At 45.2% G+C, this 19700-nt stretch overlaps 1 protein-coding gene across 2 annotated transcripts; it reads left to right on the plus strand.

Moving 5' to 3' along the window:
* Positions 1–320: 320 nt before the first annotated feature.
* On the plus strand, positions 321–19414 carry zbtb44 (zinc finger and BTB domain containing 44). 2 transcript variants are annotated; one of them, XM_080507606.1, is made up of 6 exons: positions 321–554; positions 5807–6919; positions 8053–8137; positions 8787–8938; positions 10579–10879; positions 15305–19414. In XM_080507606.1, exons 2-6 carry the CDS (start codon positions 5845–5847, stop codon positions 15714–15716), a joined length of 2025 nt encoding a protein of 674 aa, XP_080363732.1. In that variant the 5' UTR covers positions 321–554; positions 5807–5844; the 3' UTR covers positions 15717–19414. The 2 variants fall into 2 exon arrangements, with proteins under 2 accessions (XP_080363732.1, XP_080363733.1); XM_080507607.1 differs by having other exon boundaries at positions 10579–10662; positions 15305–15470.
* The last annotated feature ends 286 nt before the right edge of the window (positions 19415–19700 follow it).

Below are 19700 nucleotides of genomic sequence, written 5' to 3' on the forward strand. Positions count from 1 at the left end.
ACTCAAGAGCCTCGATCCATGGTGCATTCTAGACATGCTATAAACTATGAAAGACTATTTTCCATCCCATTATTAAACACGTGTTCTGTACTGGGGTTCACGTTCACCTTCCTTGGGTGAATTCTTTCTGTCATTCTGGCTGTGCAAACATTCCCAGTGAACTCCAAGCAGGGCAGAGCAGTAACCCCAGGGCTGAACAGCTGATGGAGGCTGGAGGAGTGGAGAGGCTGCAGCTTCACTTCCTGCTTCTTACAGTTCGGTACAGTGGGGGATGCGCGTTGCATTGTGGGGGTACCCGGAGCGCAGAGAGGACAGCGGGGAACACAAAGGAATGAAAACAGATGAAAACAGCCCCTCCACAGCTTCCCACGCCGGCCTGCCGGGATGCCGCTTCACGTGAGCGCCCATTAGAGCGACCGTCGAGCCGGCTGGCAGCCCGCTCGGAGCGGGGGATGTGAGCGGAGAGGAGCGGCAGGACGCACCGCGGAGCTACCGTCAGCTGAGCGGCTCTCATCCCGAGGCCCGGCCTGTAAGCGCAGGCCTCGCCCCGCAAGGTGAGCCACCCCCCCACTTCCCCTCCCCGCAGCCTCCCGGCGCGGGACCCGTCTCTCTGCCGCCGTTCCGCCGGGGTTGCCCGGGGCTGCGGGCTCGTCCGGCCCCGCTGACCTGCCGACGCGGCGGGGTTCGCGGGTCCGCCGCGTTAGCACGAGGAGCTAGCAGCGGCTAGCCGATGCCAGCTGCGTCAAAGCGCTCTGCTCGCGCTCGAGCTTCAAAACAAACTGCGCGACTTCGCTTGTTTTAGCGTACAAAAGTTGAGTTTTCGCACCAGGAGCCAAAGTTTTGACTTGATATGCGAACCGGAGCGTTTCACAACAAGACAATAAGGCTGGACGCAGAGGGGGGGCGGGCGGGCGGGCGGGTGGGTGGATGGAGGGGGGGCGTTTGAGGGATGAGTAACAAACAAAACAAATCACACAGACCTTGAAAATACTGAAAGAGTGATTTGGTTGACATAAGTCACCATATCTGATGTCTTTCCTTGTGTAGTTTTCATGCTTGAGGCAGACTGGAGGCGTCTGCTTCACTTGGCGTGATTTCAGCTCGTTTCGTTGCGTTCAGCTCGGATTTCTTTTCGGGTTTATTATAAGCTGGTGCTCGTCTACATGCACCGCCACACGTACTGTCACCGTGCGGGGACCATGCACCGCATTGGGTCAGCTGTCTGCGGGGCTCCGTCCAGAGGCACCCCGCACGCCATGTAAACAAAGCAGCCAGAGGCCACGCCCCTCCCCAGGGAGCCACGCCCCCTCCGCTGTCTCCTTTATTATTTGTGGGATAATATGTCGAAATATTTGTTGAAAACAATTTCGGAAGACGACAAAGACAAGTTGCATCTCGAGAGTAAAGTCTTGCACTGATCATCTCTTTCAACCTCAGATTTATCATTTGAGGAAAGTCAACATATTTTACTTTGTGCCACCATTTCAAGTGACGGATCCCAAGGTGGAACTTCTTGAAAATGCTCCGATTCCATCATTGTGTAAACAGGTGAAATCGATAATTCAGGAAACACTTGGGCCGTTATCTTGTGGATGATGGAAGTACCGCTACTGGGCATGAGCCATGGATGTTGTAAATAGTTCTTCTGAGTGAGTAGATGGACAATAACAAACATGGCGGCCTCCAGAGTGGCATCATGTTTTTTGTTTCAGAAGACTTTTGTGCTTATATGGCAATGTCTGTTTACACGGATAGTTGCTGTTGTTGTTGTGCTCGGACAATACACTATAACATTAACAATCTGAAGTTATGTTCAAGTTTTTATGAGGCATACAGAAATATCAATTCTATATTATGAAATTGTGTTTAAACAGAGAAGGCTATGGTGGTTTATTGCTGTCCTAGTTGTTGGAAAATATTTACTACTTTTGCATTAAAATCATCACTTTATAAAAACTAGTGGCAAATGTTTCGATTGTCTCCTGGAGTCGTATTTATTGAGCTTTAAAGCTCCAATGCAGTGACGTTAAGAGAAGACGACAGGGCTACAAAACAGCATATAAACTACTTCATATTTAAATTTAGCTCAACAGATCTTTAGTGCTGGTGGTTTGTCGCTGTTCAGGCTGGTGCACTGCAAAACAGTTTTGACATTATCACTCTTTGAAAAGGTCTTTTGCTTTAGGAACTTGTGCTATTTTTAAAAGTTGCTATAGAAAGTTTGGGAGCATTTCTCCAAACGAATCCAGCCTGTAAAGGAGTGACGAAATGACAAACAACTAATCTTTGCTTGGGCTAACAACAGACGTCATGCAAATATTTTGTCTTATGAAGTTTAATGCACTGTATTGGTGTCATTATAATATTTCCTGTTGTAAATACACTTGTGTGCTCTGTTCAGACTAAAATCAAGTTGGTGACGTTTGTCATTCTCTAAATTAAAAGGCACGTTCATACGTATCTGGCTGCTTGTATCCATGAATGGGAAAAGTAAGCTACCATTAAAAAAATTAGTATGTAACACACAAGGAATCATTTGGAATTGTCGACAAGATAATCGTAATTGAATCATGAGAGTGAACATGCACAGCCTTAGTTTTGATTGTGATGCGAGGTCGCGTCGTTCTCCAGGTATTGATTTCACCAATCAGTGAAATAAGTGAATGTTTTGTTCACAATGTTGATGTACTCGAAGCATAACATGGAGGACTGCCACTTGTTAACAAATCAAATAATTCAAACCTGTTAGAACTGCTAGACTGTTCAAACGATATAAACAAATTAGAGTGAACCAGGATCAGCACATAGTTGTGTTCCAGCCTGTTGTACTTGTTGTGGTCGGCTGCTGAAGCGCCGATAACAATTTACCAGCCGGTGCAGGTACACAGAGCAGAATAAGGCAAACCCTGCTCATTCCAGCCTTCACACTGGATAAAAACTATTCTACCTACCACAATAACACTGAGCTGGTCTAAATGTGTCCCGAGCTGGGAGCTCACTTAGAGCCAATAAAACACATTAAGAAAATCCAAACAGCAGCAAGATGTTAACTAAACGTGTTATATCATGCTTTCATATTGAAATGTCTGTTTTGTAAAGCCTCAACCGTCTGACCCGTCCTTCCTGACATGAGGGCTTTGTAACTTTCTGCTGTGAAGTTCAGTCGTACTCACACTTGTGCAGTTCTAACGTCACTTTCTGCACCATTAAGACAGTGTTCTGTGGAGAAGAGCTTAATGGGGAGCATGTAGCTGAGTACCTTGTCTGACAGGAGACATTATGGCCATGTGAACACCCCATGGTGAAATTAAATCTCCTCTCTGTTTGCCCTTTCTGCTGCTTCAGACAAAGCCGTCTCCTGTTGCACTGCCTCAGCCGACGTCGATAATTCACTGCACCTTTACTAGGCCAACATCGCCCAAGAGTATTTTCCTTTGCTCTGCGTGCGTGTGTGTGCGTGCGTGTGTGTGCGTGCGTGTGTGTGTGTGTGTGTGTGTGTGTATTTGACTGGGAGTGCATTCTCCCTGCGAGAGCCCCCTTCACTCCAGCTTTTGTTTGATGGAAAATCTCATGCCTCACAGAATCCACATGTCTCGCAGACAGCTGCTCAGCGTCCTGTAGTGCACTGGCCTCCACATGGGTCTGGCTCGCATCGCTGCGCATCTGCTTTGATTGTCGTTATATAACCCTGCATTTTGTCCTCCTTGCTCCCTACCCAGCCCTGAACCACCGCCGCCACACACCACCTCACCTCGCCCCCCCCCATACAGTCTTCCACACCTCACTTTGGGTTTTCATCCTTTCTTTACATTGGACTTTGAGTCTTTGGAGTTTGCGTGGTTAAGTAATCATCAGACATTCCAAAGTTGCCCTACGCAAGCAGTGCTAATGTACCATGCTCATGTGCAAGAACTGCAAAGCAGGCACTGAGATGAACCATAGAATCTTTGACTGGAGCGACACATTATATACTTATGACTCCATAAGCTGTTTGATTTTGAAATTTTCATCCTGCGAAATGTGCCGTCAAGGTGGGACCATCTGGTGGTGGCAAATTCTAATTATTGTTTGTACCTGAGTTGTGCTCTACGTGTCAGGTTTTTGTCTGATTGCAGCCATTTCAGGTGAGATTGCTCTGTTAGATGAGAATACTTGCTTACTTTTAAACTTATTAAGAAATCAGTTGGACTAACTTGAATAGTTAAACTCATGTCACTTGTTTCAGTTCTCAAATTGATTAAGATTTTCAGATCAAAGGGTAAATTGGACACGTTATGACCTACATTTCTGTGAGTTTGACGAGAGAACACTTGTTAAAAGTTGCCTTTCAAACCCTGCGCAACCAATAAGTAAGCTTTTGCATCTCTGGTGTCAACAAACGTATCACGCTGACAACAATGATTTCAAGTGAAAACGCAAAACGGTTGATGTTTTAGGGGTCCGATTACACAACAACGGTGCTCGGAGCCACTGAAAACCCAACTTTGTAACTCTAAAGGTGAAACTTTTTGAAAATGCTATGACACCGTTGTTGTGCAGAGGTGTGAAAATAACACTTTCTGATGCCATACAAATTAGGGCTGCTCGATTATGGAAAAAAAATCATAATCACGATTATTTGGGGCATCATTGAACTCACGATTATTTACATGATTATGTCTTTGAATTTGGATCAGCATTTATTGAACATGTTTAAAAAAAGCTGTTAAATATATAAAAATATCTTGAAATGTAGTAGTAAAAAATAAACTTGTTTTACAGCACTCAGTCTTTTGAAAACAATAATAAAAAATTTTCTACTTCATTGCAATACATTCGCTCCTGCATGGAGGGTTTATCGCTTGCTGTGCTCTTTACAAACCGTTTCACCCATCATCGGATATACGTAGTTACTTTACGTTATGTACTGAAAAGAGTTAAACCTACAGTGCTTTAATGCGACTAGCCACCGTTAGCATTAATTAGCTTTAAAATGACACGTACCCTAAACCACTGGTGTAACACGCTGTGCTTGTCATCATCAGTGTATGTTTGTTTACGGCAGGTATGTCAACGGCAAGAAACCAAACGTTCATAACTTTTTCGGGAAATTTAAAAGTAGCGACTTATCGCTATGTAGCTCGCGCCGGCGCGTTCAGGTTAAATGTGTCGCCATTTCCTGTCTGGCAGTGGAGGCTGCATCGGAAATGCACCACATCATCGTTTTGCCTCGATTATGTGAATTTACATAGCTCCTGTTTTTATTTATTCCCAATAAGCAATGGTGAGTTCTCCCAGTGTGTGGTTTTTAGAAGCCACTGGATTTTTTGTTGGTCTGCTTGTGTTGATGGAGTGGTCCTCCAATATCAAGGTTGATGGTATGATGTCCAGCGGGTTACGCCACATGTCCTCAGGCAAAAAAAAGAACTCAGAGAGCTTCTACTTTTGTCACTTATCTGTTGCAAGAAGCTTCTTTGTTCTCTGTGAATTCATCCAAAAGAAAAAAAGAGCAAATCCCATTAGGGCCCTGTTATTACACCTCTTAATGAAAGCAGCTCAAAGACTCAATACCAAATCATTTTCTATTGAACTCTTTAACTGTAATTAATCTAGCAGACAATAAGACACTTTTCCATGAAACTGGGTTTGATCACAACACAAAAGATTAAAAAAAAAAAAACTTAAGGGCAAAGAACCTGGAGAATCTTTTGTCCGGAGCTGAGACGTATCATCAGTTCTATTTTAAAGCAGTGCAAGTGATGCAAGAAGTCTTGTGGAGAAAACCGCGTGCTGCGATGTATTCACCGTTGTGTCCGTGTTTCCACAGGGTCCTTTTCCTGCCACGGTCAGAAAGGGACTCCCAAGATGGGGGTGAAAACCTTCACCCACAGCTCGGCCTCCCACAGCCAGGAGATGCTGGACAAGCTCAACGCCCTGCGCAACGAAGGCCACCTGTGTGACGTCACCATCCGGGTCCAAGACAAGCTCTTCCTGGCCCACAAGGTGGTCCTCGCTTGCTGCAGCGAGTTTTTCCGCTCCAAACTAATCGGACGCGCCGAGGAGGAGGACAAGTTTGTGTTGGACCTCCACCACGTGACCGTCAGCGGCTTCGCCCCCCTGCTGGAGTACGCCTACACGTCCACGCTCTCCATCAGCACGGAGAACATCATCGACGTGCTGGCGGCCGCAAGCTACATGCAGATGTTTGCGGTGGCGAGCACGTGCTCGGAGTTCATGAAGTCGAGCATCCTGTGGAGTCCAAACGGCAGCGGCGGCGGTGGCGCGAGCAGCAGCATCGCGGCGGACAAGCCGCACGAGGCGGCGCCGGAGGGCGCCTCGTCCCACTGCGCCCTGACGCCGCTGGACGGCAGCGTGTCGCCCGTGTCCTCCGACTGCAGCGTGATGGAGAGGAACGTTCCCATTTGCCGCGAGTCCCGGCGGAAACGCAAAAGCTTTGTGACGATGGCGTCGCCCGAGAGCCCGCTCAAATGCACTGCCCAGATGGTCACCACCTCCCCTCAGATCCCCAACCCCTCCCCGTCGTTTTCCGACGGCACCGCCCAGCCCGTGGAGTCCTCCCTGGCCTTTCCCTGGACTTTCCCGTTCGGCATCGACCGCAGGTTCCACTCGGACAAGTCGAAGCTCCCGGAGAGCCCCCGCTGTTTAGAGCAGGGCGCCGCGGGCACCTCGGAGGTGGCGGTCGCCCGGCGGCTCAGTGACTTCCTGACGTGCGAGAGCTCCAAGGCGGCGTCGTCGCCGGCGGCGGCGGAGGAGGAGGACGTGAGGGTGAAGGTGGAACGCCTCAGCGATGAAGAGGTCCAGGAGGCGTCGTCGCAGCCGGTCAGCGGCTCGCAGAGCTCCATGAGTGACCAGCAGACGGTGCCCGGCAGCGAGCAGGTCCAGGAGGAGCTGCTAATCAGCCCACAGTCCTCCTCCATAGGTCAGTTATTCTCCTCAGACCTTTGATTCTACATTCAGGCCTCCTTTACTCAACACTCCCGGTAAAAATGCACCGTTTTTTTTTGCATTTTCATTTCAGAAAACTTTAGCGTTTTGAAAAACAAAGTCCGTTTACGAGGCAACAGCAGAGATGCTGGAAACAGTGCGGCCCGAGCGTTTTCAGAAAATTACGTTTTCGAAAAGTTCCACCTTGTTCGCTGTTCTCAAAAAGTTACGTTTCAGTGGCTCTGGGCACCGTTTCACTTGAAGCCGTGTTTTCTCATTTAAAGTGTGATAAGAAAAAGGTTAAGTCTCACACCCAGTCAGTTTAAGAGACAATGTTTAACAAACCTGACTGTAAATTGTACGAAATATTGATTGTTTTCGTGTTTTTAGATTACTTTTTTTTTTTCTTTCATTTGTTGACTGAAATGAGTCACCAGGAAAAAAAAGTCAAATACATACACTAGACTTTGTCAAAGAGATAAAACTTTATACTTTGTTCTGGCCACCGCATGACAATGAAGGTGTCTTAATAATCTAAATTAATTGATAAATCTTAATTAATCTTAATAATCCCAAATTGCATTTGTGAGTTTTTCCTGTGTTATTTTTCCTTTTTGACAGAGATCTGACTCCTGTTGTCTTCCAAAAAGGAGACGCATACACTCCCTGTGTCTCATGACCTTTAAAAGCTTTGAAACCGTGATGAAGGGGAAGAATAGAAGTTGTGCGTCGACCCATTAATCGTCTCGTTGCTTTAGAAGTCGCGGAGTCCGACTTGCCTCACCCTGCTCTCAGGGCCGCCTCCCCACCCACATCAGTTTTGTTTGTATTGGTCTCAGTGGAAAGTTTTATTGTCCGGTGGCCCGAACACTGTTTGAAAAGCTTTTTTTCTTCTTCTTCTTCTTCTTCTTCTTCTTCTTCTCTTCTGCCCACCGGTAAATAAAATGGAAACATTCGTCATTTTTTCCTCCAATCTGCCACAATAACGCGGTGCACTGTTATCCAGCGGCATCAGTCCTCAAACTGAGGATTACCCTACAAACAAGTGAAGTATACGAGTGTAACCACATCCAGGATGTCACGCTTAAGGCTGTTTTTCTTTTTTCTTTTTTCCTTTCCTCTTTCCAGGCTCGATGGATGAGGGAGTGTCGGAAGGCTTGCCGTCAATGCAAGGCACTTCTAACGCTGGAGGACATGCAGAAGACGATGAGAGGTATCACCATCTGTCCCGACTTGTAGCGAACAAGGCGGAGGCAATAAAGAATATATAGACACGACATCTCGGCCACACCTGTTCACTTTAAAAACAAAAAAAAAACGGGAGAGAATGTATTACGTCATGTCTAATTGATGTGGCGGGTTTTTTTTACGTCTGAAGGCCTCGGGCCGCCACAGTAGCAATGAATTTTATGGTAAAGTGTGTTTGGGATCTGACGGGAAATCCCGCTGACGCAGCCTGATGCATGTCGTTAGCTGTGTGGCGCCAGCCGCCCTGAAACAACGCGGCCAAGAGATGACCGAGCGAGGGCGTCCCGACTTCCAGAGCCGTGCCGCACCGCCGTGCACCAATGTCGTTACTGGAAATGTTAACATTGCCGAAGTGTGAAATGAACACCGCGATGCTACTTGACAGATCAGAAACTCACCTTTCTTCTCGAGTGCGGAGAGATTCCTGACGTTTATGTGGCTTTTTGGAATAATGGAGGATCTGATCAACTTGGGTTTGACTTCAGAGATGGGGAATGTTTGGTACCCGTTGATCCGTAGCCGTTAAGCTCAGGCTGCCCCGGCAGATCGCAGTTTTCGGATTGTTGTACAAAGAAAAGGGTGTAACCTGGATTTCTGCTCTGTGTGTCCTTCAGGCTGGAAGGCATTCAGTATCCCTACCACCTCTACATCAGCCCGTCGGCCCGGCCCGGCACTAACGGTCCTGACCGGCCCTTTCAGTGTCCCACCTGTGGAGTCAGATTCACACGCATTCAAAACCTCAAGCAGCACATGCTGATACACTCCGGTAGGTGGGATGGACGCTACAAGCTGGGTTTGCCTCTTTGTTTGTCGTGGTTCCACGCCTCACCGGTTATTATTCAGCAGAATGGAGCAAATCAGGAACAATCTAAAATAAAACAAGGAGATAAAGCATATATTTTCACCCTATTAGAATTATTTTAACGGTAAACGGGTTTATAAACTCTCGTAAGTTGACAGAATGGCCGTTACATGGCTAAAATCGCTCAACATGGCCAAAAAGGTTCAACTTTACAATTGTGTGTTTTAGAGCCGGTTTACACGACGACGATTTCAGGTGAAAATGCGAAACTTTTATTATGTATGTGGAGTCTGTTTACACGGTGCTCGCCGCCCCTGAAAACAAGAAGTTGGCTTGAAAGGTGAACTTGAACTAGGAACTAAAACCAGAACGTAAAAAGCACTTCCAACTTGTCCGTGTGCTCCCATGCAAAAAACGATGCGTTTTCTCTTGAAGCGTCGTATAAACATGGTCTGGAATTTAAGTTTCGAAATACACAGGAAGTAGTCGGTGGCGGTTATTGCTGCCAACAGAGGATCCAAATACTTTTCCCACCCCGCACTGTGAGTGTTACATGAAATCATGTAATATTAGATATTGGTTTAAGAAGACTGCTTGTCTCATGTTGTGACTTGGGTGAAGATCAGATCACATGATCAGGTGATTCCAAAGAGTTCACCTACTTTTTCCAGCAACTTTTGCGTAAATAAAAAGCCCAATTTATGCATTTCTTTATGTATAGTCAGACACACGGCAATACATTAGTACATACATTCTTAATACATGAGTATTAAGAAGTCACAGTGTAGCCTCTCGAACAAAGCAGGCGTATTCGACTGGTGCAACTTGTCTTTTACTTAAATCGGCACCGTGAAACTAAAAGCAAAACGAAGATTTCATTTTAGAATCACCCAGTTTACAAAAATATATTATTTCAATGTTCATTGTACAAAATTAATTTAATTTAAAACATTAACTTTATTAGAAAACCCGACCATAATTAAAACCTCCGTGGAATTAAATATTCATTTCATAATACACACATAATATACTATAAAGATAATCGACTCATATTCAAACAGTTCCCACAAATAAACAAACACCAAACGTACCTCACTCTGCTGACCAAGGGCTGCTATTTGCTCTGCAGCAGGGGCGTATGCGTGCTCACAAAGGAAACAAATAATAAACAACCAACCAAGTTCATGAATTAATCAAAATAAAGGAGGGGTGCTGCAGTTCAACCTACTGCTGTTCCAGGAGTGAAGCTCAAATGACAACACGGGAGTGCGCCACTTAAATACTTCTTGACAGCACAATTTCCGGTCGAAGACAAATTTCCCAAAAGAAATATCCCATAATTTAACTAAATGAATACGTAAATAATAAATGGTGATTGACAGGCCAGGGTGGCCAGTTATACACAGTTCATATATTTTGAATACTCTTTTTAAATCCCTCAACTCCTCCAAGGCTTTGTCGACGGCAGGTGACTTCGGAGTCCTGACGTTGTGTGTGTGTGTTTGTGTGTTTGTGTGTGTGTGTGTGTGTGTGTGTGTGTGTGTGTGTGTGTGTGTGGTGTTTCCATGTGGATCAGCAGCATTGGTTCTGTCTCCTCCCTTCAGGCATTAAACCTTTCCAGTGTGACCGCTGTGGGAAAAAGTTCACACGGGCCTACTCCCTAAAGATGCATCGGCTGAAGCACGAAGGTAAACGCTGTTTCCGGTGCCAGATTTGTAGCGCCACATTCACGTCCTTCGGTGAATATAAGCACCACATGAGGGTCTCCCGACACATAATCCGCAAGCCGCGGATTTATGAGTGCAAAACGTGCGGCGCCATGTTCACCAACTCTGGCAATTTAATTGTACACCTGAGGAGTCTGAACCATGAGGCATCCGAACTAGCAAACTACTTCCAGAGCAGGTGAGGAGTCCGGGGGCGCCGACCCCCAAATCATTTACTCAGATCTCACCTGGATCAGAAAATCATAACCTCCGTGTAGATTCTAATACTTAAAGCTCTTTTGGCTGTGTAGAATTGTTTTTATTTTTTAGATGATTGTGAATGCTTTGAATGACATGATCACATGAAGTATTTGTATTTTCTTGAGTTGTCTTTCTTTCGTTCTGTCTTTCATTTCAATGTTTCATTTTTTAACATTCAGATGAATAATGTGTTTCTTTCAAATGTGAAGGTAGGTGGCTGAATTGAAATGAAGATTGGAGGCATGGGGAAATATTGAGCCTGGGTGTGCATAAAATGAACACAATCCACCGATTAGTATCTCTAAATTTGATTGCTGGAGGTCGAGTTTCCAGTTTCTTTCCCCCTGACGTGTGATATTCAAAGATGGATTATTTAGCTCCTCTAAACATGCATGAATGTAGTGAAAATACCAGTTTTATCTCGGCAGCAGTGACGGAAAGACGAATCCAAATAACACATTTTCATGCGTTTATTTCAGTTTTTAGCAACACAAATCCACAGAGCTGCTCCCCTTTTGAAGAGTTCACCACTTCTAGCCAGTATTCTGCACCGCAAACTACCCAGGTCCGCTCCTCAGAGGGTCAACGGTTTAAACTAATCCATCGCTTCAAAGTTTTATCGGCACAAATAGCTGATTCAAATCAAGCCAGTCGGAGCGCTGAGGAGCGTCAGAAAATTGTCTTTGGCCAAATTGTAGCTTTCTCTGTGGCTCATATATTAATTGTTCGGCCTAATTTCATCGTTTTTCTACAAGATCTGAAGCAAATGTGTCCTTTGGTTAATCCAAGTTCACTTTTCCTCTTTTCACACTAATCTCTTGACTCAGGCCCAATGAAGAAGAACTGTTGATCGCCACCATAGTGGGAAGTGGCAGCGCTTCCGCCTTCAACACGCAGTCTGAGCCTGAGTGTTTCCAGAAAGTCCCCCCCTCCCTCAAATCATCAGAGTCGGAGCACTTTTGAAAAGTTCCTACTTTCTAAATAAAGCTGCGGTGCCAAAAACACAACCAAAGTTTTGCGGTTTCACTTGAAAGCAGACCGTCGGATGGCTTAGACTGAATATAAAACTATATGTAACCAGGAAGAATCTGGTAACTTTGCACCTTTGCCTTGATTTTCCATTAACAGTTCGTTTAAAAAAAAAAAAAAAAAAAAATTTGATTCAGCTAATTTGAGAACATATGATTACTGTTAGAAGTGACAGTGAAATGTGTCGTCAAGCCAAACAGATTAGATCCTGTACGAAAACATTAATCCATCCATCTTTTATTGCTGTCTTGTGTGTTTCAAGTTTAGAGGAAACATGGAAAATAACCAACCAAACCTCCAAATGATCTTGAAAAACAAAATGGTGTTTATTAAGATGTTTATTTTTCTCCGGTTTTAAGCCACCCATGCTTCATCCCTGTGCTTCCAGCTGTTTGCTCCAGCATCATAACTGTCAAACTATTCTTTTCACTCTTTTTGGGCTGTTTACCAACTGCATTGGAAAAGCTGTGAGGGAGAACTGGGTTGTATGTTGTATAAAATGAAGGTAAAAGGTCAGCCTGGCATTAGAATACTTGCTGACACCTACTTTTGTTATATAGTGATGTGTGATATTTAAAAAAAAAATTTCGATGTGAAAGCCTGTTTTTAACCAGCGAGCTGTTTGTTCTTTCTGCAGCCAGCACACGGTGTCTTCATAAAGTCAAAGTGTGCTTTTATTTCCCAGACTTTTCCACTTCTTAATCAACTCAAGTCCTCGCAGGTCGGCGCAGCTCAAACGGGCCATTGACTTCTCAAGCGTTTTATAGTCGAGGGTCTCCGTCTGAGATCATAACAGTGTGGAAAATTCTCCTGGCCGCTCAGTCGCACTCTAAACTCCCGTCCCCAGACTTCACATAAAAAGGATATGTTAACTGCACTGTGGGTCTTTTCACTTCGAAGTCACTCACTTCAAAGCCAGCTACATAGGGGACTTCAACTATTTCCTTGTGAGTGCTGCCTTCTGATTCCTGCTGTTTAATAGTCTATTCAGGTAAAGTTACAGGACGGCAGCCTGAAAAATAACCAGACTCTCGTTGCACTTCTTGACTCTTTAAGGAGTCGACGTCGAGGAATTGCAGCCGTCTTTATCGCATCTGATAAAAACTGGCACCGGTCTCTGTATATTCATTCATATTTTTTTTTTTTTTTGTTCCGTTTTCTCCGAATTTGCATGAGATTTCCTCAAAAATGGCCGAATCCACTCCACGCTAACCCAAAACAAAAAGCACCAGACTCTTCGAGTCGAGTCCGTTTTTCATTTGTTGAATAAACACACTTGATTATACTGATTAAACTCTGGACCACAAGTCTCTGTCTGCAAAGGATGTGAGTCATTCGGCTTATAATAAGATAAAAACACAAAATGCATTTTAAGGTCACAGAAAAAGAGTGGAAAATAGCTTTATGCAAGCTAATCTTCCACAAATATGACATGGCATGTGGTGTTTCCAGTGCAGCTATAATGACATTTTATTGCCGACATAAAATCGGTAACCTCAGCGGAGTTTGCTATATCGCACAGACAACATATAAAGAAACTGGTTATTTAATCATATTTTTGTCCCAAATAGTCGCTATTGTCATTAAATAGATGATGAGATTGATTTTTCTACGTCAGTGCATGCATTGGCAGTACAAAAATTTCAAATCGACAAAAGAAAAATAAAGACTAACAATCAGTATGGACACAACGACAAGATTAAGAACACTTCATAGGTGAAAAATTATATATTTTTTTTAAACAAATGAGTTTGCTAAAAGGCTTAAAATAGACGTACTTAACAGTCTTTTGAGAACGGCTCCCAAGGTGGAACATCTGTTGATGTTTATTGTTTATTGTTCTCTGCACACGTGTGCATAGGGTTTCTTTACAAAACCAAACAGCGCCCACTAGCGATCAACATGAAAACCATATCGTTTTCATTGTTTCTGCCATTGCCGTGTAAACAGACACCATCGTCAGAACGTGTAAAGTTTTCTGAAATGACAACTGCTGCAGACGACCTACTTAAAACCCTGACAAAACACACCACTATATAACAATTTATCTATTTAAGTAATGGTCATTTCATGCCCATTATATCCGATGCCGCTACCAATCAACTCCCTCGGTTCACACTGGTTGCATAACGTTTCATCAAAGACTATCTTGTCAGCACTGTAAATCCAAATTTAGTTTTTGTTGCTGGTGAACTAAAGGCTTAACAAAATACTCTTAAAACAAATGTTTTCGGCCCTTACAGACCACGTTACATCCCCGTCCTGTAAGAAACGATTTGAGCCACACACGTTCAAGTGACCTGGGCGAGAGCAGACAGAAAAGAAACAAATCAAGCCAGTCATGACCTCAGAAGGCGACCCTGCTCTCCCTTTCACAGACCTTCCACAGCCTCCTTTTAACCGTTTAAAATGCATTGAGAAAGGAATAGAGGAGAGTTCCAGAGTCCAGGACCCAGAGACAGTTGACTCGCAGTACAGCAGCCTTGAGTTTGTTCGAGTGTCTCGTTTGTGTTCATGTTGTTTTTGGGTCATTTAAAGTGACATGAAGGCGCCCGTCCAACCATTCATCCCTCCAGCTTACACACAAAGTCCATCCCGGCTCATCGCCGTTATATTTAGGACAGCACACCCAGCAGCACAACACCCTAATAAGTCCAATAACCACGGCATGAAAACCACCCATACAAGAAAGTGGGACATTTTCAGACCCTTCCAGTTTCTCTCTCAGTAGATTACTGCCTGAATGTCTATTCAAATGCCCCGAATCCAACATAAACTTGTATAGGATACTTTTTCACACCTTAAAAGCTCATTTATGCTCAAATGTGAGACATGATGCAAATGGAGAGCCTAAAGGTTTTCCTTCTGCACTCGGTTCACGTCGTCCAGATTTCTTCTCAGTAGATATGGACCAACATTAGAGTACCACCAGCATCCATGGGGGGGCAGTGTTGAGACCACCTTGGTGGTGTTCGAGAACTCTATTGTTTTTATTGCATTTGGCTCGTTTGTTGACGTTAGAGCAGCGCCCCCTGGTGGATTTAGAGTTATCGCTCGTTCCAAGTGCAATCGACACAGAAGCACAAAAGCATGAGCGCAGTGCTGCATGTGTCTCTCTCCATAGAGCTTAAATGAGCCTTAAAGGTTTAAGCCTTTCTTTTGCAGGACTGTCTTTGTTCTTCAAGGCTGCTAACTGGAGTGTGTCAGGGTCAGAGCAGGGAGGATGAGGAGGATTAAACTTAAGAGTCCAGGTGATTTTGTACCAGCTGTTGAATGTCTTCATGTGAAGGTCCACATCCTTTGTGCACTCAACTCCTTGTCTTGGTCCTTGCAGTGATTTCCTCGTGCCCGACTACCTGAGCCAGGTGCAGGAGGAGGAGGAGGCGCTGGGAGTCCAGTATGAGCTGGAGGAGTCTCAACACCACCCGGTCTACCCGGGCAGCACCTCCTCCTCCACCGCCAACGCCGCCCCGTCCTCCTCCTCCTCCTCAGTCCAGATGCCCGTCATCTCCCAGGTCTCCTCCTCCACCCAGAACTGCGAGAGCTCCTCCGGCTTCCTCTCGCCTGAGCCCCTGGATCCCCTGGAGGCCTCGGCCTCCCTCAAGATAGACGCCGACGAGACGGCGGCCATGGCCGAGGAGGCCAAGATGGACGGTAGCGTGGGAGGGAGTTCCCCAGAGGAGTTTGAAGAGGAGCAGCAGCAGCATGCTCAGACCAAGGAGGTGGCCTCCATCACCATGCAGTGATTCCAGTCTTCTACTCGCCCATCTTGTCTTACTTTTGCCGTCATGTCATATGGGAATACCTGCTGGAAAGAATTTGACGGCACGGACAGAACGGCGGCAGCAAGTTGGCGCGTCCATACGTGAAGCTGCTTTCTGAGGATCTCCGCTGGCTGGAGGAGGGATTTCTACAAACGGCCGTATTCCTTTGGGTATCTGTCCCACATCAAAAACCAAACGCAGCCACGGTCACCGGCAGCGGCTTCGGTTTTCGCAGCAGCCGTCACGTTTGTGACTGACGGCGAGGGATTCACAACTGGCGTCACCGTATTTCGATCCCCAGCAGGCGCGGGTGGACGGCCACTTGACTTTTTCCTCCCACATGACTTGAATGCAGCACTAATGAAAATCCTATTTGTCTTAGCCAATTTGAAGGTCTGTCAAATCCAAGCCTTGCTCCACTTTTGGAAAGTGCCTGAGAGTTCCAATCTGAACAAAGAAAACGCGTCGAAGAAGAGAGGCGTCTTGACTTCACCAACAGCGACAAATCAAGCCTTTGCAAATTGAGCGAAAGGAAGAAAAAAAAAGCAACCCTCCTTGTGTTTCATTTGTAGTGGTAATGCTAGTTTGTATGGGCAGAGACTGTGTTATTTCCTTCAGTGCCGTCGCTATAAGCAAACTGTTCAATGTCGATATTAATCTCTACTGCAATAGCTTGTACTGTACTTTTACTATTTGAATGCTGTGTATGTTGGGTGTTGTGACATATGATACGTCAGGTGTGCGTTTGTGCATTTCTTTGATATGAACACAGTACATTTCATTTTTAAATGTTCAAACTTGAAATATTTTGAAATAGTATTCCCTTGAAGACACTTGTGCAGTATATAGTTTTATACAAATAGTTTTGACCTCTTTCCGATTGGACACTGTCGTGAAAACAAACCTTGTGTCTCCAATAGAAGAAAACAAAATATTGGAATTCGTAAAAAAAAAAAAAAAAAAAAAAGTTATTTTCTATTGCGCCCAGGATTGTCTTTTTTAAGCGTGCAATATGTAAGATTTCAGTAATGCCAGGTGGTTTTGCGTCACTGGAGAAAACCGTTTTCCTCCAAGTAGCTAAGAGATGCCCAAAGCTGATGCTAGCATTTTTATTTACCGCGAGCGACTCACGACACCCTCCTGTGGTTTGAAGTGGAAACTGCAGGGCCTCTTGTTTAATCAACCCCCCCCCCCCCCCCCCCCCCCCGATATTTCTGAGTTGACTTCATCTGGTTCATTAACTTTTGTCATTTTTGAATGTAGTAAGCTAAAAAAAAAAATTTAATCTTGCATGTTGCACCGTGATGACGAGGATCCAAACTCGTCCACCCGGGGAAACCAACAAGCAATACGACGTGCGTTCTTCACGTAAACGGTCATCAGCATCACTGGATTGTAAAGCGGCGCCGACTCTTGATACCTGCTCACATTATTTATTTATTTTCTCTCTCAAATCAAAGCAAGTCATTTTTAAGAATACGACTGAGCATTATGGAAAAACCTTCAGCACTTGGAGCCACAAGGTTTGATCTGAACCACAGTTCATGTTCCCAAACCGTCTTTACGGCGATGTAGCATTTCCTCCCAGCTGGGGCTCGGCCAACGGCACTTGATTGACATTTTATTGTTTAGTCTTTGAGACGTCCGGACGTCACCGGACTTTGGCATCACGGCGTTGCACTGCGGACGTTCCAGGATCTCTGGTGACTGTTGGGAGTGTTTTTTTCTTTTGGTACGACGACGCACTCGACCTTAACGTTACAGCCTTCTGGCTTTTTAGTTCTTTGTTCTCTCGGTTTGTGCTCCTGGGGTGGGTGGGACGCTTATTTCAAAGTTGTCGTAAAGGGAATAGGATTTTCTTTCCCCGACTTATCATTTAAACCATCTGAGCACTTTGTTCGGGAACGCCGCTGCCATCCGGGGTGGTGGATTTCCAGCCAACGCCGGCAGATGAAAGGGAGTCGTGATTCTACCAGATCAGATCCTATCGGACTGTTAAATGTGCCAAAACGCTTCACATGAACCTTCAAGCTGGACAGAGTTAATGAATGTCACCAGAACCATGATCAGACATGACAACAACAGCAGTTTGCTTCCTCCAGTGGGGGGGGGGGGGGTCGGTGGTGCCATGTGCCTGACGTAGTGCTCAGCAGGTTTACTGTGCCTAGAGCCCAGTGTGTGGGTCTGTGCAGTTTGGTGGAAACACACACACACAGGAAGCTGTTGTGTTAATGTGATACTGAATGAAAATACTGTTAGCTGAGTTGTAGATGGAAAAAAAAACTGTCTTCTTTGCATTAGGCGTGTTCGTTCCTCCAGTTTGTGTCGAGTTCAGGTCTCCGTGAAACAATGTGAAGAATTCTGTGTGGAAAAATTAGGGACGCGCCGATACCAGTATCGGGTATCGAGTCCGATACATACGTGATGCAGCCCGGCGAGTATTGCGTGACGTCATGCATCGGTTACGTCACCGGCAGGTACAAGAGAGCAGGAGGGACGCCGCGGTTACAGAATCTTTATTGTTAATGAGAACGTTCTCCCGAACTATCAAGACACGAGGAAATAATCTGGTTGGCACAACACCGGCAACCTCATTGACACATCGTTTGTTCACGGCGTATGAACTTGTTAATACTCGTCCTTTTAAAAAAAGTGGCTCTCGGCGCCTCTGTCGTGAAAATATCAAACAGTCGAACCACAAGAAACGTAAGAACCTGAAGTCACGCGTGTCTGTGTTCCTCCGAGGTTCTTCAAGTAAAGAGGAAAGAACATGAAATAGACACACAGCTGAACCCAAACTGGAGGTTTCGAGCAGCTTAATGCAAGAAAATGAGTTCCGAGTGAAGAGTCCGACTCTTTCATGTCAGTAAAAGCAGAGCTGGTTTCACTTTTTTTTTTTTTTTTTTTTAACTGATAGTGGAACCCCCCCCCGTCTCGCCGTCGTCGTGCCTGTTTGGAGAAGATAATGACGCTCGTGGTGATGGTGATCCACGAGTCGAACGCTACTGACTGAGACTGTTTTCTTTTCTTGGTTTCTTAGTTGTTTTGTTTTTTGGGTTTTTTTTTTTCTTTGGTTCTTCCTGAAAGTGAAGCAGCAGAGGTATAGTGGTGGATCCCAGCAGGAAGTGACGGGGCGGATGGTGAATGTGGATCGCCCCCATACCCCCCTCCCCCCCCCCCCCCCCCCCGAGTCAATTTGGGTTTTGTTTTGTTTTTCCAAAGTTGTGCCATTTTTGCCCCTTTTTTACGTGGGTTCAAATCAAGCTTTTCTCCTCCAGGACCAAATGCTCTCTATCTTATTGGGGATTTGCCAAGGCAATCAGTAATTGCACATATTCGAAGAAAGAGATAATCATCCTAAGTGGTCCGTTGCGATTTAGCAAAGGGGTCCGCTTGTCGCCCCTTAAAACACTGTATGATGTTGTGCATTTAAGAGGCTCGCCTTAGTAAACGGACCTATTAACTCTAGTTGCACAATGTCAGAGTTGGAAAAGGAAAAAAGAAAAGACGTTTTATATTGTCCATTTGTACGTCCTGCTTTTCATCTGTTGTGTTCGGCGTGTGTGTTCCAACCACTTTTTTATAATGAAATGCTGCTGTTTGTTGAAACGCAAAAGTGCCCAAAATATTTTTGTGAACCGATGGTGTGCAATAAATGGACCGGTGTCGTTTTCAAAGTTTTACTTTTGTCTTTGGAATGGTGAAATATATATAGAGCTATATGAGTATATATAGGAGAAGAAGAAGAAAACAAAAAAACAAAACTAAACGAATGTACGATTCTGTTGTAAACTAATGTGACTGAAGGCGAATCAGAGGCCAGAGCCCCGTTTGATCTGTGAAAAACAAACTGCTTGTGTTCAGCTCCTCCGGCGTTCCGCCGGAGAACCTGCATGTTCTTATTGTTCTGTGAAGTAAAGAGAGAACGTCTGGCGGGCGGGCGGGCCCACGCTCTGGCCGTCGCTC

This window comes from Blennius ocellaris (genome assembly GCF_963422515.1).
Source record: "Blennius ocellaris genome assembly, chromosome: 2".
Taxonomy (NCBI): Eukaryota; Metazoa; Chordata; class Actinopteri; order Blenniiformes; family Blenniidae; genus Blennius; species Blennius ocellaris.